The sequence below is a fragment of the Scatophagus argus genome, chromosome 1 (genome assembly GCF_020382885.2).
Source record: "Scatophagus argus isolate fScaArg1 chromosome 1, fScaArg1.pri, whole genome shotgun sequence".
Taxonomy (NCBI): domain Eukaryota; kingdom Metazoa; phylum Chordata; class Actinopteri; family Scatophagidae; genus Scatophagus; species Scatophagus argus.
In genome coordinates, this window is record NC_058493.1 from 20,901,627 (window position 1) to 20,928,329 (window position 26,703).

At 36.6% G+C, this 26,703-nt stretch overlaps 1 protein-coding gene across 7 annotated transcripts in view; it reads right to left on the reverse strand.

The window, feature by feature from the left end:
• Nucleotides 1-25,687, reverse strand: part of LOC124060217 (protein diaphanous homolog 3-like) — a 146,955-nt gene extending 121,268 nt beyond the window's left edge. For 3 of the 7 annotated variants that reach the window (XM_046390908.1, XM_046390943.1, XM_046390890.1), the window contains exons 1-7: nt 25,024-25,653; nt 18,345-18,377; nt 17,735-17,917; nt 17,156-17,260; nt 12,708-12,838; nt 1,057-1,131; nt 622-691 (exon numbers count right to left, since the gene is read on the reverse strand). In XM_046390908.1, the coding sequence (XP_046246864.1) occupies nt 622-691; nt 1,057-1,131; nt 12,708-12,838; nt 17,156-17,260; nt 17,735-17,917; nt 18,345-18,377; nt 25,024-25,146 (720 nt within the window). In that variant the 5' untranslated portion in view covers nt 25,147-25,653. Of the gene's footprint in view, nt 1-621; nt 692-1,056; nt 1,132-12,707; nt 12,839-17,155; nt 17,261-17,734; nt 17,918-18,344; nt 18,378-25,023 lie in introns of all 7 variants that reach the window. The other 4 variants (XM_046390934.1, XM_046390917.1, XM_046390898.1 and 1 more) reach the window with 3 other exon arrangements.
• Nucleotides 25,688-26,703: the final 1,016 nt, after the last annotated feature.

Genomic DNA, 26,703 nt, shown 5'->3' on the forward strand with positions numbered 1-26,703 from the left:
CTTGTCCAAATAAAATCCATTTACCAAACACAATGACATGAATTAAATTGGGTCAGGGAGAGATGTCAGTTTGAGTACATTTCTGTTTTATTGTACTGTGTGACATTGTATGTATTATGAAAATAACTTTTGTATCTTTTGCTTCTGCAATTAATTTGTTCTCTGTAATACGTGATTTATGTTGAATGTCTGTCACTGCACCTTTATGTTTACTACTCAAACTCTGTTATATTTTTTGCATTTCCAGTGTATCTGAAGAAGTATGAAGATTAGACAAGAAGTCCAACAGCAGATTTTTTTAAAAATGACCTTATCAGTTGAGAAGAAATATTCACATGAGAGACATTATGGCTATTAAACTGTAGTGTGGTACATTATCACAGATAAAGTTCACGTGTGCCATAATGCCCAGTGACACAAAAAAAATTTCAACTATAAACAATTAATGAGATCAGCACAGATCAGATCAGTGCTGATTTAAAACCACACAGAAACATTTTGAAAAATATATACACAACAATAACAACAGTAAAACAAATTTTTATATTTATTAAAACTGGTAACTGACCTAAAATGAAGAAACATTAACAAATGAGTTTATACACAACAAGATTACATTACCTTATTGTTCATGAAAGCTTTGAGACACTGAACAATTTTATGTTGGTTCTTTTTGTCAATCTTCTCTTGACTAGAACCAAAAGTGAGGAAGAGTAGTTAATGTACAATACCAAAAAACAAACAATGCAAAAATTAGTGTATATTCTCATATATAGGTAAAAGAAAATGTGCAAAGGCAGCTCAGAATAAATGCAAGAAAGTGTGAATGATAGAAAACAAAAATAAATATAATTATATAAATTTATAAATATAAATATAATATAATTCATTTTTGTGTTACTAGTAAATGTAGGAATTTGGGGTTTAAATACACTTGACAACACACTAAACAAGGTAAAAATTACCAAATTACGTAACTGTTAGATTAGTGAATACACAAATAATTATAGTGAAATACGTAAGACTAGAATAAAGATTAATGAACACATAACTTACTGTTTCTTGAACAGCAACTTTTCCAAAATGTCCAGCAGCAACCCAAGACCCTCATGCCCAAAGCTCTGCACCCAGCTGAAACAACAAACATTAAATCAATATCAAAACAGTGTTCGACTCACAACTGACAACAATACCTTCATACTTATCAACAACTGTGGAAAGCAGAGGCAGAATTCAGTACTTTGTGCACAGGAGAAAGGCTGCAGCAGTAAAGTTGAAAAAAGAAAAAAAAAAGACATGTATCAAGCAGGACGCTTACATATTGCAGGAGAATGGTGTCATTGCACATCACAACTCTCAAATAAGTTAAGCTGACACATAGAAATGTATGTAAAAGTGACCCCATCATAAATATCTGCATGTCTGACATAACAAGATTACCCAGAAATTCTGAGAAAAGGTGCCTCTATTTGTTGGATTGACAAAATATACAAGCAGTGATAAATTAAAGTTTTAAAGTTAAAGTGACATATTTTGTCATTGGAGGGAACTCACTCCAACGAAATTTGTTCTCTGCATTTAACCCACCCAAGTGACGTGCACACACACACAGCAAACCCGGGGCAGTGGGCGACCGCGTGCAGCGCCCGGGGAGCAGTGGGGGTTAGGTACCTTGCTCAAGGGTACCTCAGCCATGGACACCGGGACGGGGAATCGAACCAGCGATCCACCGGTTACGGGTCCGACACCCTAACCGCTGATCCACGACTGCCCCTGAAAGAACCGCTGCGAGCAGAGTGCTAAAGCAGTCTGTGACTGTTTCTATAATTTTTGCTGAGCATGTAGCTTTAGTTACTCTGTGTTTTATCACTGTACACACTTAATAAATAATAATTAATAATAATACCATCCTCAGATTGCCTCACACAATAAAGTTAAAGTTAAAGTGATATAATGACTTTCAAAGCGATGTAATAAGACAAGAATAATCCGTCAATAAATTAGGCAGCAAAATCTAATCAGAACCATTTAAATTTCAGAGATTTACTGTACAGCAATAACAAGAAAAAGGATATACCAATATGTCAGGACAAATTTTTACTTTCATACAGGCAAAACCATTCAGTATCTAAAGATTCTGCAGACAGAGTTCAGTTTTCAATAACACTATTTTCAAACATCTAATTTGGCCAAATTAACCATACCTTCAGTTAAAAGAAGTGAAGGTGAAGTGACAAAAGAAAGAGACATGGCAAGATAAAGTCAAAATCAGAATGGGGTTCTTATGAAGTTGTATTGTGTGAAGCAAGTGACATTTATGAACTGTATCTCTCTAAAGGAGGTTCGGCAAGTTCAAACTGATCCATCAAATAAGCTATAGGAAGATTGAATCTCCCTGCTGCTCTTCATGTGAAAGTAGAATTTAGACACATCTAGTTGAGAAAGTGCCTTTGATGGATCCCAGGGACTGTGATAAAAGACATTATATCAAAATCTTAGGCTATATATGGTATTAATGTTTCTTTTTTTTGCCTACATCGACAAACTAATGAAATAATTCCTGTTCTGTACTAATGCTGATCTAAGTATCAGATACTGATGACATATTATATTTTTGTCAAACACAAAGACAAAGGAACAGAGTTCTTTCCCCAGTGATCTTACCATGGCATTTAGTTTTGTTCCCTGAACTGAATGACTGAATACTTAGCTCTTGTAATTTGGTCACTTTTAATCTCATGCCCATATATTACATATATATGTATATATACACACCCTTTTTAATTATGTTCATTAAGTTTCTACCTAAATCACTTAAGGCAGGTTAACTGTTAAGAGGTTGTTATGAATTCTGGCTTGGGCTGGGTGAGAACTGTTGTATGCATGTGATAATGGTGCACAGCATAATAGATGCACTACACTACTTCCATATGAAAACAGGTCTTGAATATGATCAAAACAGCAATCAAGAATGAAAGTGTTACTTTTCCCTACCACTGACAAATCATATGCTAGTGATCCAACAAGAATGGGACAAGGAACAACAACAACTTAAAAATAACAGAAGTTTTAAGAAGGAGCACAACTGAAACCAGTCCTACATTGTAAGCTTAGGTAGAAACCTTTCAGTATGCAGAAAATGCAGGAAAACGCAGCATGAGTGAGATTGTGAGTGACTGCACCTCCCTTCTGGCTGAAACTGAATAACATCTGTGAACATTAGCATTCAATATTTGCACTGTTCTAATCAACAAGCTGCATGCCTCCCAGCATCAAATCTACAGAAATTCTCAAGGTGACAGCATAAAACAGGAAGCTGTTAACTGAATTTAATTTCTTGAAAAGGAGTGCGGGGGGTTTTAGGTAGGTGATCATTTGTCTGTTGTTACATTGTTGATAAAGAATAGAGACAAACAGTTTTTGTTTGTTTGTTTTGTTTCTAAAATCATGGCAACCAGATGTTAGATGCTTATTTTGTATGTTTTATTTAAATTTCTTCCACACTTCACACACCTTTCAGCATTTTTACTTTACATTTTTACTTGGGAATCACGTGGGAATCATTTAACTCCATAAGGAAAACTAATTGGTGACTTTTAAATTCCCAAAACAAAATGATTTAACCATGTGGTATACAATGGCAGTGAATGACAACTAATGATATTTATTTTATCTATAGTACATATGTTCCAAAAAAAAGACATGCAAATCATTGCAATCTGTTTTTATTAACTTTTGGAAATCAGCGTTGTACATTAAATTCTGTATATTATATATATATATATATATATATATATATATGTGTGTGTGTGTGTGTGTGTGTGTATATATATATATATATATATACGCAACATATTCTCACTTTCCTGTCACTTCAAAATGAAGAAAAACAGTGTATGTCTCTGCGTTGAGATGTATGAATATATGAGTGTGACAAGGTCAAGAGAATGAGGCAAACTGACAAAAATTGTCAGAGCCTTGCTGATGAAGACAGCAGAGGCTGTTGCCAAGATAGCCAAGGAAGGGTTCTCTATGTTTGAGGGAAAAAAAAAAATCAATGTATCCAGTTCTCACTGGGCCTTGGCCCAAGCCATTCTGGTTATAGAGTAGTACAGGTGAGGGTCTTGACAAGAGCTTCATTGAAATGCATAGCTCAGTGCCAAGTACATGCTGGTTTTTCATCATCAGTAGATGAGGCAGAGAGCAAAGGAAAATAATCAGTTGATCTATAGCAAGCATTATTGCACCAGAAACCAATAGGTCTGTGCTGTCAGAGTCTGTGGCAACAAATTTCAAAGACATGTGCCTTGAAACACATGAGTGAAAAGTTAAATGGATAGTGATGAGCTATAAAAAGGCTTATTTTAAAAGACCTGGCAAATTTAGCAGATAAAATAGGCAAGAATGGGACAATCTAACGTTGGTCTCCACAACACTGGAGAAAAGTCTCACCATTAAAAGTAAGAACAATTAAGTTGAAGCAATAATGTATTTAAAGGGTGTGTCTTTGTATCACAGTTATCACAGGAGAGCTGGGATAAGGTAGATAAGGCTAGATAGACTGTGCCAGAGCCAGAACTTGCAAATCAACTGACGTGGGTCTTCACACTTAACAAAAGAAAACAAGATGCTTACATCCTCAATGTTGACAAAAGAAGAGAAAAAATATCTGTGAAACAAAAAATAAATGTATTGAGAACGGAAAAACAACAATAACAAAAAAAAAAGTCTAGTTTCAAGACTACAGTTTTAGTTGTAAAATACAACTGCAATAATATAAAAACAAGAAAACCATGGTTTATAACGGACCTCTTGACAACAGCTGTGTGGGAAACCAGACTCTGGAACCCACAGCACAAGACAGGCAACCAGAATTGCTAACACACCAGATATCCATCCGATTATCCAGGAGCCAGGTCATTGATCGTTCAGTGACCATTCAGTCTAAGAATAAGGCTGCAATTATTTTAGAGCAGTTGATAATAAATAATAGTAAAATAGAAACATTTTAGCTAAAAAATACTAATCAAAATAATTAAAATGATAACTTTCTAAAGAGTTAGTAATTACATTCATAGAATGACCTGCTTTTTTAAAGTGGTTCCATTAAGAGATTTGTATCTGACAGGCTTTCTGTCTAGACTCCAAAGTAATTAGTATTTTAAATACTGTTTACTAATCTAGCATGCTCTGGCAGCCCTTGGGTTTCATTAGTTCCTAACATCTGGCACCCCTCCCACATCCCAAATGAGAAACTTGTCCTCTGCATTTTTGAGCAATGTTGTACAAAAATGATCTGAAAACCCTCCCCACTGTTTTTCTTTGCTTTATGTATGAGTGCTACCTGTTAATATTGTTATTGTCAATAGTTTTTTTGGCATCATACTGGACACAGAACAGATGCATAAAGTGTGATGGCACAGCATGGCCTGGGTCACATCAGTGTTTACAAAGGTTGCAGAGCAAATCTACACATCTACAGAACAAATGTTTTGGCGCAGGGTCTTTTTTTCCTCCACCAGCAACAGATCGGCATGTCATCAGCCATTAAAGCCGTGAAATGAACACGTCAATATGGCAGGCCATAAGATGATGCATGCAACACAAACAGTTTACTACGTAGTTTTCTTATGCTACCCAGAGAATTTGTACATTTTGAAAAGCATTGCACCTAAGCGATATAGAAAATGGATGGATGGATTGTACCTGCAGTTCCTTCATCAATCAGTATTAATTGAGATCTGTGTCCTGTCAGCATCAGTATCGAAGGCTTCTGTAGTGGTTGTCAGGAGCATTAAATCCTTGTCATGTCAATCACAGAATTGTTTCTATAAAATGCCTTACATCACCCTTTACATCTGTGTTGATCCCATCCACACTTGATATTATTTTTATTGGTGCTGGCAAATTCATCAATTAGCAATAAACCAGACCAAACTGAATTGCTGGAAATAAACTTCTGGAAAAGGGATAGTATTTTCAAACCATCAAGATGATTATAGACAGTGTATAGAAATATGATTCTCATAGCAGCAGTCAAACCACTGTCTTGAACACATAAATCTGACTGCCTTTTGTATAAAGATTCAACATGGCTTGTTGGTCTTGCGGGAAAATTACTGCATGTTGTTGGTCAAACTCACCCAAGATGTGAATACTGAAACTATTTGATACCTATACAATGGAATATATAGCAGATAATGCTCAGAGCTTAGAGGCAGACTGTGGTCACAAGTCACCAACAGATGCAAAAGAAGCACAGCACCATTCAATGGAGGGCTATCATCTCAGAAGGACACAGACAAAGCAAGAGAGAGCATCAAAAAATAAGGAAAACAAATTCATCATCCCATTCCCTGGGAAATAAAAACAGTCATAAATCAAAGAGAAAAATGAGGCACCTTATCTGGCTAACTTCACAGCTAAGGTAGCTTGACTTGTAACAGAGTCTCATGAGAACACTTCCAAGGTTCCCAGGCAGTTCTCCAGCATAGTGTTGCACTCCGCTAAAGCGGTTATGAACCAGAAATAAAAAATTATCTTCAAAATGTTGTCCCGAGTATAGCAAGTTAACTGTCTACAGGAGGCTTCTCCAGGGACAGAGAGATGTCACAGCAATGTGGAACTTCTGAAATAAAAATAGAGGAGGTGCTTTCATGGAGGACTGGCTGATGTCACCAGCAGATGCTGGTAAAACACTAAGCAGAACAAAAAACTTATGTTGTTTATGATGATTTAAAGATTTCAGTTTTTGTGTGTTTTTGTGTGAAATAGCACTGTTTAATTTTTTAACAGTTAAAACCATAATACAGCTATAAATCTTTGTCCAGTCACCAATATGAAACATTTGAGTGCATATCTGTACTTATGACAATACTATGATCAGCTTAAGGTATGGTGACTCTTAGTGTGCAGTAAATGTGTGGCAGATGCATGAGAGACCAAAGAAGTATCCAAGGTTTATTAAAAACATTGGTCTATGGAAGGGTGGAGGGATGGGATGGAGGGATCTTAAACTTTACCATACTTTATAGCTAAACTGAAAAAAATAAATAAATCTGTGGCCTTAAACCCGAAGGTCAGTTTTAATATAATATCAAAAACCAATTTCCACTTGTTTGTCAGATCCATTTATCAAATCTATTTAATACAATTACATCCTGTAGCCTTCCTGGTCCTGTGGGTTACCACTGTCGCCACTCTTCACAAAAAGAAGAGAGAGCTAGAATAGCTGTGGTGGGCAAGGTGCACAGGGGTCAGAAGCAAGTGTCATAGTGTAACACTGTGCAGGAAGTACCAAATTACCTTCAAGTCTTTCTGCTCCACCAGAAGGAATCCGATGAGACAGCATTTAAGTCTGTCAGCGCACTAACAGAACGAAACTACCTGATGGATGGATTGGATGGATGGTTTGCTACAATAGTGCCAAGAAAGTGAGAGTGATCAGCATGCAAGAACAGTGGCAGAAAAAATATCTTTACTGCGAAATCAATCCCACAACTCAGGATTGTAACAAGGCTGTTACACAGGAAGTGGGTACTGGTACTGACCCATTGTTTCTAGCCAACACAGATTTGTGGTCGAGACAAACTAAGTCATTATACATGAACCTGACTGTCCATTTTATCAGGGGTGACTTTATTAAATGTCATTTTTGGGAACAATATACTTACAACTCCATTCATAGTTAATTGACACTTAAGTATGTTTGCCTAATTAACATTCTGAAGACCATCAGTCTTTGGCAACAGTGAGGCTCACAAAAAGTGAGTCCTCATTATTAAATGCTTTCAACATTAATTTTCTCTCGGTTGTCTTGATAGAGCTGCAGCACTCGAGAGGTTCTAGAAAACATCATGAAGACTGTGTTCTTTTACTACATATATGTGCCATCACTCTTGTACTAATTGTGTAAGTAGGTGGAAGAAAGCAGTGGTGGGTATGAGTGCTATACACGTAAGCCTCAAAAGTTGAGCGTGGGAGTAAGAAGAGCCATGAGAAGGCTTTCACAAAAGCAGAGAGTTGAGTCTGCCTATGTGAAAGTCTACCAGGTGATGCATCTATGTATATATATTATCTTTATTTAAAAACAGGGAAGGCCACTGAGAGCAGGCTATCCCTTGCAACGACATCCTGATTACAATAGAATAAATCTAAAACAAATACATGTAAAACAATATTAACAATGCACTGAAAGCAGTGGAGGTACAGGAAAGATATTACAGACAAGTTACACGTTAAACAGGCCAAAGACAACAGCAGAGAACATCAATTCAGAAAAATCTATTTTCACACTGTTTTTAGTCTGTTAAAAGAGATCTAAATTGATTAAAAGGGATCTGCTTTTCTAATGTTTAAAGACAATTTGTGTTTATTTTGTGCATTTGTATTTTCGGGTCTGTTTCTCAAATAGCCTTTGGACTCAGTGCAGAACTTGATTTATAGTCAAAAAGACATGACAGATACCCACGCAGTTAGCCATAAAGTGCTTAGTAAATAAACAGAATGCACTGTCGATCCCTTTAACAATTTACCTTCAGGGATAAATAAAGGAATTCTGATTCTGATTCTGATTCTCATTGCCCGTGACGGCCACCTAACTTTCTCATAGAGTAAACTACAATGCATTTTAAAGCAATCCCTGGTTACCTTGACGAAAACATTTCCAACCAGTGGGTGTTTTATTAAATTACCAACAAGGAGTATACAATATACCTGAAATAAATGTATTTCAAGCTGCATGGCTTGATAAATAACTGACTGACTGACTGTGGGCAATCATAAACTGTTAAAGGTGGGGCTGCTGATGCATTTTAGAAGCACTATTTAGTATATTTTTTGAAAATCTCATCAACATCCCAACAGCAATCTTTTTTTTTTTTTTTTTTTTTTTTTTTCAGTCCAAATGAAATGACTGGAAAGTCTGGTACGGGAACATTTCATCCAGGAAGGCAACAAAGTTAAATTTAAATCGTGTGATCCTATTCTACAGTTCAGTAGCACTGCTAGCACTATGATGTATTACATTAAGAAGAAATATCCGGCTGCCGTGCTCGAGGATGTGTGTGATAAACGCAGGTCCAAAGGTTTGCTAAATGACTGAGAGTGATATGTTGCCAGTCAGCGTGATTCAGGGCATGGGATTCAAAGAGCTGGTTCGGTAACTTGACCCAGATATGTTATGCCATCAAGAGATGCAGTGACGAAATGCAGTTAAAAAACATTACCGGCCAAGTTACAATTGCCAGCCATCGATAGATGTAGTCCACTGTGCTCCTCACTCAGAGCCTTTGCAGTGAGTGCCAGACTAAAACAAAAGTGTTTCTGATGTTAATTTTGTTTTTTGTTCTTAAAAATTAACTAGCAAGTTACAAGTTAATAGATGTTGGGTTATAAGCAAAATTAACCAAACCTTAACACATCAGCAAGATAACATAAATGTGGGACAATAGTCAACCAAATCTTGATCAGCTGAAACCCTCCCTATTCTTAAACCAATTGATTCATGGCTCTGTTGTAGTTGTCTTTCTCTCAATCATGCACTCCTCTCTAAACAGGCACCAATCTTCACCTAAACTGGAAGGAGTATTTATATTTCCAGCGGGCATGAACATGTCTGCACATTATCTCTACATTAACTAAAAATGTGCTACTTTAGCTGTGATGCACTTCTTCTCACACATGCCTACCAACACTATTATAGCCTATAAGGTTATTGTGCATGCTTGACAAGCAAAGACAGACTGTAGTTTCTCTGGTGAAGGAAGAGCTGACGGATTAAAAAAACACTTCTTCTTATAACTTATAACTCTTATAAGTAACGATTATCCAACCAGTGAGAAAGCCAAACAACCAACCAGGAGTCTGTCCTGTATGAGTAAGTGGGAGACAATAATGTTTCGAAAGTAAAAAAGCATTTCATCCAGTAAAATGTGCCTTTTGTTTGGAATATAGACCCTGTTTACCATTAACCTACTGGAACATTCAAAGAAAAGAGCCTTCCCTTCCCGGAGCTTTCTTTTATTTGATTGTTAGCAGAAATTGTTGATGGGCAATGAAGGTCAGTTTGCTTGTAGTTTCTGCTCTCTCAGCCTATTCATTCACCGATTTCTCAAGGGCATAAAATGTCAGCCTCCATCCTAGTCCTCTTCTTTCTTTAAATTTTCCAGCTCATCTGTGAGGGCCATTCTCTTCAGGTCAACAGCTTCCCACTTTTTCCTTTCTCTACTCTTCACCTGGGTAGCCACAGTATCCAGCTCCTGCAGCTAAGAGGAGGAGCTCTTTGGTGACCTATACTTTTGTTGTGCCCCAAACAGATCTGACTTGGTCAACAATGAGCCTCTCAGCCACCAGAGACTTCTCCTTCTGATTGTCTAAGGTCAGTTCTTTGTTTAGAAAATATTCTCTGAACACTGGCCTGTTCATAAGACATGATAAACTCATCAAATGGTTTTGTCCCGTTGTCTCATATAGAAGGGTGTCCATTTGTCATTGATAGACGAGGCAGTGGTGTCTTTTTCAGCAACTTCTCAAGTAGTGTGACCAAGAGTATCTTACAATCCATTCTGATCTCAAGTGGTGGGGTGGATGTGGCCTCTCACAGGTGTTTGGTTTTTGTTTACTTGTTTTTAAAATAAGCCCCTACCAATGGTTGAAATGAATTTTATTTTTCAGTGGGCTCACTCTTCATTTGCAAATTTACAAACAACAGCCAGGTAATATATTACTCTCTTTTGTGAATTAAACACACCCAAAGAGTGAGTATTACCCATTCATAATGCAGATGATACAAACTACAGTGTTGTATGCCGTTTATATTCTTATAAGTGTGGTTGCCGCCACATTGTTACGGTGCAATGCTAAAATTGCTTGTCTTGCAGTAATGTATAAATGAGAACAAAACATAATTATGTTATACAATTCTAATTCATTTCCTGACTGATTATGACACCTATTATGATAGTTTTATCATGTTTATTAACTTACTACACTGTCTGATAGAATGCAAAATAAATAACATCAACAGTTACAACACCAACATGTTTATCCTTACCTGTGATCAGTTTGTACATGCCTTCAAAGAGGAAGGGCAGCATGGCTTGATGTGCTTCACACATGCTGAGGAAGGCAGTCTTTTTTTCTTGAGCAACCCCACTTTCAGGGGGAGAGGATCAGAAAAATAAAATTTTCACCTCCTCAAATGACTTCACATTTGGACGGGGTAGTGCAGTTCACCTTTTCCTATCGTTTGACTCTGGACATAGTACTTGACGTGCAGTCGGAGCAGCAGTTCTCTTTCTGACACATTGACATTCTCGATCCACCGATGCTTGCAAATCTAAAGCATGGTGTGCTGCATCCAGTTGTTTTCATAAAATCTTCATGACGGGCAGGGCAATCAAATCACAGCCAGTACAGGCTAGAGAGTTTGTGTTTATGTTTAGATTTACATCCAATATATGTGTGCAGTATATGCAGTTTGCACAAATCAAGTGATTAGCATCTTCCCTGCGTGCTTCTGCACATCCCTGCTGTATTTAGAACACTTTCCAGTTCAAGTTTGGCTCATCCATTGAGATTTGTTAAAGGTTTATGATGAATGGTTCATAAATTCTGAGCTGAGTGGACCTATAGCCTAACCATCAAGTCCACCTGTTTAGTCTATAAATAGCAGTTGGAGCTTTCATCAGTCAAGATGCTGTACATGCCTGCTATCTGGCTGTCAGGGAACATGGCTTGAAAAATCTGAAAAATTTCATAATGTACTTGGTCATTTAAAAGAGCTGTTGACCAGGTGATATTTTCAGATTTTACATGACAGTATGAACTCTGAATTGTAAACAAACTTTTAATCATGAACACGGTGATAAGAGGTGGCACAGCAAAGACCAAATGTTTGAGCTTAGGTCTTTGACTGCCATTAATGTTGCTTCATCAGTGTGTATGATAACGTGAAACAAATCTGTTTATCCCTATCCTCAGAAAGAGGGAGTCCAAAAGAAACCATCTAAATCGCAGAGAGGGAGACTGCAAGAGATCTACATGACAATGTGGCTTCAACAGCAATAAAGGAGCAGCTCACCACCAGCCTAGTCCGAGACTCCGAGACCGAGACGAGTAAACAATCCACAAATAACATGTTCAGGATGTGCATCAATGCATATCCTTTAATCTAAGTCTTAAATCTAACTAACTACAGAATTTCTAGCATGGTTTCATCTAAAATAAACCTCCTATATCTATAATATTTTTACCAACAGGGAACTGATGGATTGTTTTTAATTAAAAACTAAATTTAGAGAATCACTTTTTTACTATAAACATGCAGTAAAAGAGCATTAAAACTTGTGGAAATGTGAAACAAATGTAAGTCATTGAAATGGAGAGTAAAATGGCTTTACTAGTTAATTTCATGGAGCTATTACACCTATAACACCTTAACTCAAGTGGAAGCTCATTACATGCTTAAAAAAGTAGTTTTTATTGCTGGGCTGTTAGACTGAATTAAATTAAGATTGCATAGAAGTTGATGATAATGTGCCCACCACCATTATGCACTATTTTAAACTACTACCCTCTACAGAACAGTGGAGCAGTTATATGGGCATCCAGAATTCCGAAAGTTGTATTCATTTTTCTCAGACATTAAGTCATGTAATCATCACTTGCTATTTCATACAGTTCAGTCTTACAATTGTGTTCTGTACCTGACGGGGTTGCTGGTGAGGGACACTCGTAATGAGTCTAGACAGGCAAACAGGCGTTCGTCCATCACCCCTGACTTCAGCTCTCCCAGAAATTCCTGGGGAGATATCTGACGGCTGCTTCTCAAGCTACCCTGGAAGAGACAGAGGAAGAAGAATTCTCTTTAGTGTAGCCAGGTATAAGGTGAACAAAACAACATGAGGCCAAAAAGTCTCTTTAGTCAGTCCACTGACAGAAATGCCCCGTATCAATAATCAACTACAGTCAATCACAGAAGAAAGGAAATTAAAATAGGATTGGATGAGGTACTTATCCATAGTCTTTCTTAGGTAGCTAAAATATGTTTTGCTGCTTCCACAGTCCACAACAGCACATTGCTTAGCTTCCTACACCAATACTCCTCCTGTTTGTCCAATTAGGGGGCATCCCAACTACTGTCAGTAAAATACTGACTGTGGATAAGTACATCACAGAACCCAACCCAAGTACATCAACACAATCCAAAGACTTTTTCCTTCACAAGTGTCAGGTTATTCATATTCACACTCCTGTTCAAAGACCACAAGAAATGGAACCAGTCCCAAAAAAGTTGGAATGTTATGTAAAATGTTAATAAAAACAGAATGCAATTAATTCCAAATCGGTTGTTTACAGAAAATGCTTTAGTTTTTAATTATTTTTATTTACAAATTGTTCCCAAACTCATGCAGTCATATATTTTAACAAAGTGGTGAACCTTGCCGCATCCTTGCTTATGAACAACTAAGCCTTTCAAAAATGCCACTTTCATACCCACTCATGTTATACACAGACAATTTTCATCCATATACAATAATTGTCTTAATTTGGAAAAGCACGCATCAGGTCTTTACTTTGAAAATTCAGTATATCACTACATAATTTAAAAAGACTATAAACAACTATCCACTATTCTGTTTATACAAAATATCATCACTTGTGTCTGTAAAATCTATTCTTAATCAACATGGAAAAGTTAAGTTCTAATTTCCAGCATGAAATCCTCAGTGGTGACCCTGGCTAACACTGGCTACCATTTGAAATCAGAATGACAACATGTTTTATGACTAACTAATTTTTATAAGCTTCTGGATCAAAGCCGGCAGCCAAAAATCCTTAAGCAAGCCCTGGGTTATACACAAGCCCAAATGTTTACTCCTCAGTTCTCTTTAATGTGACAGTAAGTCACGTCTCTTAATTAGTTTTCAAACCTCCAAATATTTCACAAAAATAGCACATTTCCAATGGGGCCCAGAATCTAAAATCTTTTCATGTTGGTTCAAAATTTAGTCATCAAAACAGAAATCAAAGTGATTAACTGAGACAGCCATCAACTCTCACACTGCAATGCTCTACAATCTTTGATCACATGCAAAGAGAACACAACAAGTGTCACACATAAAAAAGATTTGGATTGTTTTATTATGTATTTGTATTTTATTATGTATTTGTTTATTTGTACTTGAATGTTCTCCCTGTCCTGGTCCCAATATCCAAGTACAATTTTAAAGACTAGAGAGCCTTTATAAAAGCACACTTTTCTAATTAAAATGTATCTGACCACAGATTTGGAAAAAGACAGCATCTACATCCCGCATCCAATAACAATCTACTTGCATCTCAAAAAACTAGTAAATATGCATGTAGATTTTTGTAGTCCTGAACAACAGTAGCAAGACACAAAATGCTTAAGTATCTCTGTGTTTCTTAGTGGGAGGGAGGCATAGAGAGAAACTACTACTTATTAGTTGTTGTTTTTATGTTTTAAAAAAACAGCTCTATTAATGCCAAAATGTCACACATCATTGAGTATGTTTTTTTGATTCATCAAAGCCCCACAAATCAGCCTGTATCACCACCAGCAGGAATAAATAATCCCTAACCCTTGCAAGCTGCCAAAACAATGGAACTATGCCCAGTCTGTCTCTCCCCAGACTCATCAAGCCTCAATCTATAATATTCTCCTCAATTAAAAATAAGCCAAAATCTCACTCAGAAAGCACACTTTTATCTTCAGTCATCAAAGAAGGTCTGTTATAATGATCAGAAGAATCTCTATAGCATTAGTAGGAGAAATGATCATCCATACAGCCAGAGTCAAACTCACACGCATGTTGAATGAAAGCCAGGAGAACTAAAGCATCATCATCATCATAATGGCTTCAGTATCCTGTGATAGTAAGACTATTTAGTATGTGCTCCACCCTCTGCTGGACTTCACCACAGGCTTACCCCAGTGAGACTCTGCCTCAGCAACACAAGACATATGAATCCATTCACCTCCCAATCAGGCAGCAGTCCTATGAATCTAGCACTGTTCAGTGAAAAGAACAACATCCTTCAGTGTTGGTATCATCATGGCTGAAATGACTGCAATTCTTTCCAAGCCTAGGCCGACTCCTGCCTCACATGCTTCTGCAATTTTGCCAATTCCATCCACTCCTTGGCAGCAAACTAGCCCATCATGGATACAGTAAGTGTGGGCCTCCCTTTCCGTCCCTCTTCTGGTCTAGTGGTCAAATGCTTCTCCCATCCTGGAGAGACACAATGATGGTCTGCTTGTTTCCCAGGATCTCTAAGGCCTTCAGTAGTCAGAGAACCATGAGTGCTGCTCATGGCAGGAATACGCATGTCTGGCAGGGCCGTTTTAACTAAAGACATGCCTATTTGTCCAAGACTGGCATCAAAGTGGTTTTGGTCCCACATATGTCACTGTGACCATTCTGCTGCTTCCAGCAGAGGACATTTTAAACAGGTATTGGTCTAAGAGAGCCTGGCCAGCCTCATAAATAATCATCATTTTGACCATGCAATAATCTTGACAGTGATTTAAAAATTAAAAGCAGAATTAAATTCAGTCTGCTGAATATTTTAGATCAACTGTCATAATATTTTACCTTAGTAATCACTGACATGAGACACACTGCAAGTCAACATACGAATTTCCTCAACCTCTGTTTTAAAACATGCAATTAACAATGTCTTACGTAAATGCAGCATTTGATAAAATTGGCTTTTTTAATCATTTTTATTTATTGCTTTTTGGCCAGTGAGCACCTTATTCTACCATGCAAGTAAACAAATGCAGGCATAAAAACAGGCTGCTACCCAGGGTAACTGAAGATGGACAGCCTACATCAGCTTTAGAGAGATGCCTGGTAAGAACAAATATATTAAATGCAACACTTGTTGGCACGACACGGTGTCAATTTGTTAACAGAAAAATCTTAAAAAAAAAACAAAAACAACCAAAGATGTAAAAGAAAAACTGAGTTGACTGCATTGCAGTGTGATCAATCGCTCAATCGCTGGTTTATTTCCATTTATTTATGAAAACACTGTTGATTCAAGTTCAGGATGCCCTCACAAAAAAGTTATTCTCAAGCTTCTGTTCAAATGAGAGCAACAAAAAAATATTGAGTAGGCTGTGTTTCCATTATTATTTTAAGTAACTATCACAAACTGATCCCATACCAACTACACACACCTTGAGATGGATTTTTAATGGAATATCACCTTCAAAATGTCATCTTTCAGAAGGACTGAAAAATTGATATTCTTAAAGGTAGCAGAAATCAATGTAAAGCATGGCCTTTTTCGGTCTGGGACAGAAAGAATGATCCATACGGTGCTTTCCATTTCTTTGGAGATTTAATCGTTTTCTGCTGTACACTGGCAGCTTTATCACCCTCTACCAAGATCCATCTGCGCTTTGAGAAGGAGCAAAGAAAGAGCTCAGGGCTAACTGCTAAAACTTTGAAGGAGGTTCAGTCAACGATGATGGAAAACAGATACACAAAATCTAATCAATTGTCTTTCCGCACTCAAATATGTTATGCAGAATGAATACTAAACCGCGCTTATTTGTGAGGAACTATAACTGAATAGAATCAACAATTTATGTTGAAATGCACGACCAGCCTGAAGCAACAGAAATTGTTAAAAGGTGAAAATATTTTTGATCACCTTTTGGGACAGGTTGAACAAATCAGAAAAACATAAGGAGAGAGACCGAGAGAGCAAGAGTGAAGAAAACAGAGAAATAAAGAGAGACAAGCTCAGCATCCACCAAGGCACCAAGCATGCTATTGGATGGGAATTTCAATGACCTGTTATCAATACAGGACTGGTATATATTTTTTTAAAAGTGTCTCAGGGCAAGTGTAACTATATCTCCAAGAGAGAGGTAAGTAAACCAATATACCCCGCTGATGTTGATATTGAAAAGACAATTTAATTATCAAACTTAATCCCTGAAAGTTTTTCATTGAAAACTACATGCAATAAAAATATGCGTCCTGAGTATAAGCAAAGTTATGTTATAATTATGACATTCAAACAAAATTCAGATAATAATAATGTAACCATAAAATAAAATCATAAACATATGATTTAAAAGTGAGTCAAAACATTTATTCATTCAAAAACTTACAGTTTTAGAGGCAGTAAAAACATACTGGATGACCATTTCTCTCTTTGTGTTGAGGTCCTTGTCTCTCAAAGGAGTCTTTTTTTCCTCACTCAGGTTCATGTCCTCCTGAAAAGAAAAACAAACAGAAAGAGAAGATGACTCTTACAGAAATGTTAATTTGTAATATTCTTTTTTTGTTTTGGTTTTATTTTGGCAACACCTCTGACAAGAGGTTTTTTCCCCACAGTGCAGTAATTATCAGTTTTGTTCCTTTAGCATTATTGTCTTCATTAACTTTTTATCTTAGAATTGACAATGTTTTATTTCTGTAAATCCTTAAAAAAATGGGCTAGTTATATTAGTGGATACACATTATTGTATTCACAACAGCCATTTTTTCCCCAAAGCCACCCTGTTGCTAACCTTCATGCTGTTCTATCTACTGTTATGTTGACTCATCTATCTTCATGTATGAATGGAGATCAGCTTCCAGAATTTTCCAAAATCAGTCACAGCAGTCGTGTCAGATGTAGATTTTATGTGTCAAGCTACAATCTTGTTTTTGATGATATTGTACAATGACAAAAAAAAAACACATACCATCATCTTTTCAAACAGAGCCAAGATCTCTTTTTCCGAGGTGATCTTTGATGAAAGCTCTTCAAGCTGATGTGAGGCGGATGTTGAAGAAATGGACCAATCATTAGTACTGTGTTTAGAGTGTGATATGGGTGGCCGCTCCTTTTTACTACCCGGGATCCGAATACTGGCGAATCTGTCCAGCTGTACAGACAACAGAGAAAGACAACTGAAATAAATACAGTGAAAGTACAATTAAGATATATTAAGGATGTGTTAGATTGTGAGCATATTTAAATGGTTTATACTCAGAACAGAGTAAAATAAACAATTGGCCATTAATGAGTTAGAAAAACAATGCAGTCAGTAAGAACAGTGCAAACAAAGCACATAGACGGAACATCTGGTTAACATATGTTGAACAAAGCACTGTGCACTGTGTAGGTAAAACGTAGTCAACAAAGACATTAGTTAGTGAGAAAAGCAGGCTGTGCTCTATGATGTTAATTAATCCAATTAGATTAATTTTATTGCCACTCAAAATAACCAGCTCAGATTCCTTTTAGTAAAGACATGGTAAATGTTGCAGAGTGACAACACAGGAGAAAGCACAGCATTTCTTAAATCTTACCACATCATCGGTGAGGTTTCTAAATGGTAAGTGCTACAGGTGGGAACAAAAAAAAAACAATAACACACGTCAGGGTAAATAAAGCAACTGCATCAAATATTATTTTAAAAAAGTTCTGCTTTACAGCAACCTAGAGCACATTATGGTGATTCTATTTTTGAACAGATTGATTGCTAACATACTAATAATTGAATTTTAATTCGTTGCATTAGGACAGAAACACAAAGTGTCATCTCAAAGGGTTTAGAAGAGTGAAATGTTGCTGTTGTTTTGTCTTGACTGTTAAACCCATGTTGAAATTCAAAGAGACAGTTTAAATGTATCTTACTCAACATCAATAACACAGTCAAAAATGCCAACTGAAAAATCTTACTAAAGAATAAGAAATCAATATATGAAGACAATGTGAAATTTCAAAATGTGATCATAAATGATGAGTAAAAAAACTGACATTGAAAGGTTAAGTGCTCACGGGAGGTAACAGCAAAAACACAGAAGCTCAAAGAACTAAATCAATGCCCACAAGTTTAATTAATATAAAATCGTTTAGAATAAAATATGCCAGTGTGTCAAAGAATCATCCCCCTAATGAGCGTTCCAAGATTAACATGGTACATTTTGATACATTCTTGTTCAAAATGTGCTAGAAAAGAAGCTGATTGAATTTTTTACCATGAGTGAAAAATAAATTGACCCACCATACGCCTAATGTAGGAATTATTTTGTCTCCACTGATAAGCTTGACAATTGGCCAAACTAATTGGACACAGCTGTCAAAGTTTTACCTCACAGGCCCACATCTTGACATACTACACCAGAGCATGCTTATATTCTAAAGAAAACTAATTAAGCAACCTCAATAATTCAACTTTAATTGTTCTAAATGATTTTATTCATACTTGGGATTTCAAAACAGGGTTAAATGCACTTCACAACTACAAAATGGCCAAAATTCAGTAACTGAGATAGCATATAGTAAGCTACCAGTACACAAAAACTGCAGTAAATGAACCACCAAGGTGTAATTTACAGACTCAGCTGACAGTTATGGAATTTACTTCACACCTCTCAGAATTGAATATTGAATCAATTAATCAACATTTTCCAATTATCATGAATAATCTGAATCTGCAAAGTAACTGGTGACAAATGTTTTCAAATAAATGCATTTGAGTAAAAAAATACAATATTAGCCTTCAAAATGCAAATTTGTACTTCAGTATATTACTATAGTAAATATTACTTAGTTGCTGGCTGTACATTCCATTCATCACTAGTTATTCGACATTTTGAGACTAAGATTTTGCAAATGTACATAAGTTCCAACTATAGGTTATCAGATGCACTGATTGTTAATAATCAAAATTGGCTCTAAAAAAAACCAATCAATCCATCCATTATATAAACTTTGATAAAGCCTGTCTTTTGTGAGTCCCAAACCAGGCCAATAATCAATCAGGTCTATTTCTGGTTTATATCATAATTAACCTCTTCAGTAGTGAGGAAAAGGTCACTGACCCCAATTGGATTTTAGCATAACTCAGCACCAACCTAAACAGAATTAAATACGTGTTTCTTACAAGAGTAAACTCACTGTGAACACTATAAGAACAAAATCATACTTAAAGCTATCAAATATCTCCAGTTCAGTTCTACTAATGCAAAGTCTGGCGGAGGGATGCCCTGAACAGTGTAATATAATCCAACAGTGACTTAGTCCTCCTGTTTCGGCCCTGCAGGATTAACGGGACGGACCACAAAAATGGCAAACATAAAATGAATGGATAGACATTATGCCAGCTCTCCTTGTTTCTCATTAATCTCATAATTTAATGAAGAGACTCAAAATTTTGCAGCTAGTGTTTTGTTGTTTCAGCCTCTCTCAAGTCTCTGTAATTAAGCATATCACTGCAGTTTGTTCACAGACCCAATATTTGGCTGTCATTTTGTAAACATATTGTAGGCTAAAACTAATTATAAGGTATTATAATGTTGAGTTGATACTAACTGTGTCTCAGTGTTGCATCTGAAATCATCAGTATCATACAAAGGAATCCACAAGTAGTCAAACAATCAGCCCGTTCCCATCAGGCACACAACAGGCACTGCATTTTGACTGCATTTCTCTGATTTACTTTAACTCTTTCATAATTAACTGACAATCTTTGGGTTTGAGACTGTTGGTCAAACAAAACAAGTTATCTATCTAAAAATCCAGACATTTGTTGGACAAAAGTAGCAATTTGGGCATCACCGGAAATATTAAAATTAATTTTTCACAACTTTTTAACATTTTATAGACTAAACGATTAATGACTTAAATATGAAAATACTTGATCAATAACAAAAATAACTGTTAGTTACACCCATATCTTGGATGAAACAACCATTAGATTCATCAAACAAATAACTGGCAACATGTGACACTCTCTCAGTACCCATATATAGTCACACATTAAAATTGCTAGCAAAGGCAAGTTCTCATCCAGACTCCAACTGTACATTTCCAAGGCTTTCATATAAACCAAGCAAAGTGACAACAATTGTGGAATTAAAAAAAAAAAGTCACCAGTGGGAGTTGGAGCAAGACAGCACAGGACAGTGATTCTGAACAAAAGCAGCTCCCCAAGCAGATACAGTAAGAAATATAAAAAAAAATAAAACCTATGATAAAAACTAACAAAACAGCAAATAAAATTGTGGCTGCCATAAAGCTAGATATGGAGTCATATGGTTAACCAGCGATGCTTTGTGTTTCGGCTCTCACAATTGCAAATCCTTTTTTTTCTTTAGATGGACAAAACCAGATGGCCTGACAGCAGTAATTTGTAAATGTCAGTGAATTCATTTTAGTTTCCACTATCACACTGTTCATTTAATTAAACTGTGATGACATCTTTTTCAATTAACTGAGACAAGTAATCCACTGCTCATAGAGAACACACTGATTTGTAAAACATTTACCATGCAATCCACAGGAGAAAAAACGAGGTAAACACAGAAATCAGGAAAAACCAAAAATGAAAGGTGTATTCACATGGGTAGATGGATTCATTTGTTTCGGACCAAAGCAAAAAAAAAAAAAAACGATAAAATATTGAAGTTTAGTTCTGGTTCTGGTTTCATACAGACTTGTTACAAGTGAGCCAAGAGAAGTAAACACAAAGTTCTACAAACTGACAAGTTTTGGCTATTGTCATTCTGCATCATCACGTGAGGAAATCAAACTCTGGTGACCGAAAGAAGTTTAAGAAGGGAATATGTGAATTTTGTTTTGTCGCAAATAGTTCAGAAAGAAATAACTGCAAATCAGCTACATGTTATGAATAACGGATAACAGGCAGAGACAGGACGAAAAGGGGTCGTCTTTAACAGTTATATTTCATATCATACAGTCATTTAAGCTACTTTTGACTTAATAAACAGGGAAAATACCCACACTGATACGCTTACAAGATGTAAGCATGATTACCAAATGATTAATTATGGTAATTATGGCTTATAGAGGTCAATAAGATCACATCCTGAAAAGATTTCACAATCAGCAGGTGGGATTATTTCTAGTGATAAAATCACATATCTGCTATCACAAAATCCTGTGACTGGTTTGTTTACGTCCACAAACCAGGGTTCGATTGGAAGCAAGCCGAGACCACCCTTTCGTGATGATCTCGTCCTACACATTTGTCCAACATCCAATTACTGTATTCACATATGTGTTAACGATGACCATTGGGGCGAAGAGCTACTGGTTTTAAAACAACTGATGCCGCTTAAAACAAGATAAAACAAGGTGTAAATAAAACCTTAACAACCAAAAACTCAAACCAAAGCAAGACAGCATAGACAAACACCAGATCGGGTGTGCACCACTTTTCCTCCCAACCAGTTCTTTTGTGTATCACACAAGACTCAAAAAGGTTAATAGAAGCGGTACATCAAGTGCTCTAGTAATGCTGAACTGTTCTCATGGTCACTTATTTGAGTAAATAATTTTGTTCATTAACACTAAAAACACAAATTAGTGATATAGGAAAAAAAAAAGATGTTAAACATCCATTCCATTAATGAGATCATAAATTCTAAGCTTAAACTAACAACCAACTGATTTTGGATGTGACAACGAATAGTCTTTCTTATCCTTTTATCTCTTCACCCTACAAATAAAAAGGCCCAAAACCGCATCTTAGAAGAACATCAACACATTATATGAACATGCTCTCTTTTCGTTTTTTGTTTGTTTTTGTTCAGTTTTATAATGCTCTGTTTGGGGCAAGGGAGACAAAAAAAAAAAAAAAAAAAAAAAAAAAAAAAAAAAACAGTCACCACATATGAAGTGTCCTTTAGTGGCAAACTAACTTTCTGCCAGCTCCAGTAAATATTATGATATTGCAGTGCCACCTACTGAGGTAACTAAGTCAAATAAATCAATGCTACTCACTGTGAAATTATTTACAATGTTTGATAAGATAAGATAGGATATGCCTTGCTTTCAGTAATTTGTTATAATAACAGTTGCACAACATTGTTAAACTTAATCTAGTTAGAGGGAGCGACTACAGGTGTCAATACTAAGCTGTACTGTTCCATCATAAATACATGTATGTATCTTTTCTTGGGAAGAAGTAACAAGATGTTCTTTGGTTGTTTTGACTAGTAAACAGAACAAAATTATAAGAAGGATCACAGAGAGGTATAGCCTCAGTATCTAAAACCTTAGTCAGCCTGAGCAAAAAATGTGTAGCTCAGCTCAACTACTTTACTTTGCTTTTCACTTTGTGGACAACTGAATGATGGCAATGATTGACTGATTAAGTAAACAGCCAAAAGTCAATGCAAACACAACACCCCATAGACTTTTCACAGTAAACATCTGTATTGCTTTCATTTTGAAGAAGAAACATGCAAAGAGTGTGTGAATGTATTTTAGCATTATAGCTCCTTTGTCATCACAGTCAAGAGATAATAAGTGATAATATGTGGGATTATACATGGATTGGGATGGTGTTTAGAAACCTATGTTAATAGTCTCCATCCACAACAAAACCATCCTCCAGAGACAGGGGTTTTGATCTCCCACATCATACAACTCCCATACTGAGTCACATGATGAAAAACGAGCATCTGTCAACTAAACTATTTTACTGCTAATATTTTTCATCTTCATCTTTAACATCGTAGCTACTTTTTATACTCACAGTAAAGTGATTTATGACTGCAATATAATTTTAAAATTCCTATAAGATTTTTTGCATCTATACTGAATCTGTCAAGAGATATTAAATTTTTTGATGTTACACAAGTTTTGTGGCAGGTTGCCAAGAATCCACATTCCAGTAAAGCAATGAGACACAATCAAACAGTCAGCATCTCTGTAGTCACGGAAAAATATGGACAAAAGCCTATCACAAGTTACCACAGAGCCCAAAGTAATTTCTTAATATTGCTTAATATGTCTGACCAATGGTTATATTTAATGTGTTCTATAAAGTGTCTTTTATTTTTACACACTTTATACAGTGTGCATGTCTGTTTCACCCCCTTTCTGACAGATGAATTGCAATGCTACAGGTTAACCCCATACTGGCTTTCAATCCAAATGATTTAACACAAATCAATCTGTCTGACTTGGCAATGTTCCTTTCAGCCCGCATTGGACAGCCATCTTAGTAGGTGAACAGGTATTTCCATTACTGGTGGTAAATGTTAGAGATTTAGCTAACAGCTCATCAGCAGGAGTGGATAATAACAGTCTGGACTGAAAAATCATTTCTGTACAGACATTTGCCACAATTGCAGAGTAGAATCTCTGAATGGTGGCGACAAGGAATTAATTTGAAGTAGGACTCTCATAAGAACGGGGTCAAATGCAGGTTGAGCATGCATTAAGTAGATCTGTGTCACACACCAATCTCCTGTCTGAAAGGGGCAAAGGCGTGTTGCTAATAGAAGCCTGCCTGATTGCTTTGACAGCGAGACCCCTAACTGAGAACCGTTATAGGTTAGTGGTGCCGGTACAAATAGCAACTTCTCCTTATCTCTCCCCCAAAAAAATGCTGCAAACAAAAACCTTGCAGACACAGCACTGGTTGGTTTGTAGTAGTAGGAAGCACACGGATTAGTGTAAGGGCTAAACCCTGGGCTAATTTTAACCTTTTGATTTCCTACATGCAAAACAAAGTCAACAAACACTCAAGGTCACTGTTCACAAAGAAAACTCCTTGAATGAGCATTCTTAACTGTTTGAGATATTCTGTAAAGGGATTTTCTCAGTGACAGGCTGAGCAATTTGTCATGTAAGGACATTACATAGGCGCAACACACCTCTGCCACTGTTCCACTGCTCTAGCTGTGTTTGGCCTATGTTTCCTAAGATATTTGACCATATGATCCACATAAAACTTATATATTGTATATTATGGTAAATTCAGCCACTTTTCCTGATCCGTTTTGCCCTGCGTGACTACCTGCGTGAGTTTATTTGTGTGGTGTCCAGGGGTGGTACCAGAGACTAGACGTAACGTGCTGATGGAGACTGCGTGGATCTCATTTCAAAAATTCAAACGACAAACCCCCACACCATGTAGCTACAGAATGCACTCTATGGCAGTCTATAAAATGCTTTATCTGTTTAGGAGCTAAACATAAAACAGACATTTCTTATTCCTGCTATACTTACAAACTTAGGTTTCCGTTCTCCTTCATCGTAACATTGCGTGCTGTGGTTGGAAGAGCCCTTCTTCTTTTGATGTTTATTGTCTCGTCCGGATGTAGATTCAAACCGCTGACTGTAGCTATCCATGTTGCTAACCTATTGACCTCTTCACGGGCTGACAGCTAGTAAAACTGTTTACGTTAACCTTATAATGCATGTAACGTCAGCCCAGGCCCTGCAATGGTGAAAGACGACACACACGAAATTGTCTACATTACCATTTGAGTCTTGAACTGGCCGGACAGCTAATGCTAAATAAAAAAAAAACGTTCAAAATATATCAGTTTGACAAAATCGACATGTATTTTTGTAGTCCTCACTCCCAACAGTCCACTCAGAATTAGCCAGCTAGCAAGTCTGCTAAACTATCATTCACCGGTGGATTTACTTAGCGCTAATCCAATTTATGGACTGTCACGTATGTTTCCGCTAACAGAAGGATCGCGACAATACAACTGAAGCGTTTTCCCCGCTGACAAATTTCAATCGACAATTAACATAAAGCTATGTAATCACCACAAGCCGTTGCTGAAGCGTTGGGTGGATAAATTTGCGTGGCAGATATTTTTTAACAGACCCGCGCAATGAGCATGTCAGTTCCGCATGTTTAATCCATCCAATAGCATCCATTCACCCACAAAGATTGAATCGTCATTGGCACAGCGACCTCTGTTTACAGTTAAAATGTATTTGATTGGCCCTAAAAGCTGTCAATCAGCTTTACGTCATCTTAGGGTTGTTCATTTTTGCCAAAAAGTGACTATGGTGTACTATGGTTTATGTAGCCTGGGTCAGAGAATTTGACCTGGGTCCACCAGTGCAGACGTGGTTGGTTACAGTTTGTCTCCCGTCTTTCACGTTATGTTAGACATGCAGTTTGAAACTTAATTGTGTACAGTAACCCGCGGGACACATTTTAGTTTATAAAATTAGCAGTTGTGCAAGCTGCCTAAAACGAGCTTCAACTAACTAATAGTAATAGAGTTATTGGTCTTCAGTAAAGAATTTAACCCAAAGGCACCCAGAAAGACTGTAGAGTATACAAAAGATCAAATCACCAACAGGCATACTGTTATGTACAAATGATATGTTTAAAATGGAAAGAATACTGTCTTTTGAAATTGCAAGTAATACTTAACTCTGAAGGTAACAATTTGTCAATTGTATAAATCATTTTCTTATATTTAAGAAAAGGCATTGTCCTTTTCACCCATTCTGCCCTCTCATGTTTCAAGGACCCAACAAGCTTACCTCGCATGCAGTACTTTCAAATGAAGCTAGGGCAGAACTATGTTGATGCTGCCCTTTAGTTTTCTTTGCATGTTGTTATACTTGTGTTCTTTATGCTGTTGGTTTTCAATTCTGTTTGCCATTATAAAAGTAAGCCTAAAGCTACTCTAAAATCCCAAATATCATGTCATATGATAACTGCAGTGAGCTGATGTGATGCAACAAATAGAAACTTTTCCAAGATTTTTCTTATGTGCTCTAATCAAAACATGATTTGCTCCCTCAAGACATACAGTATCAAAGAGGGTTCTCCAATTTAAAGCCAACCTGTGCCCTTGTTATTGAAAAACACAACTTATAAGAGAATATATTAATTGTGTAGATTGTTGAGAGGGAATGACATGATGTTATTGA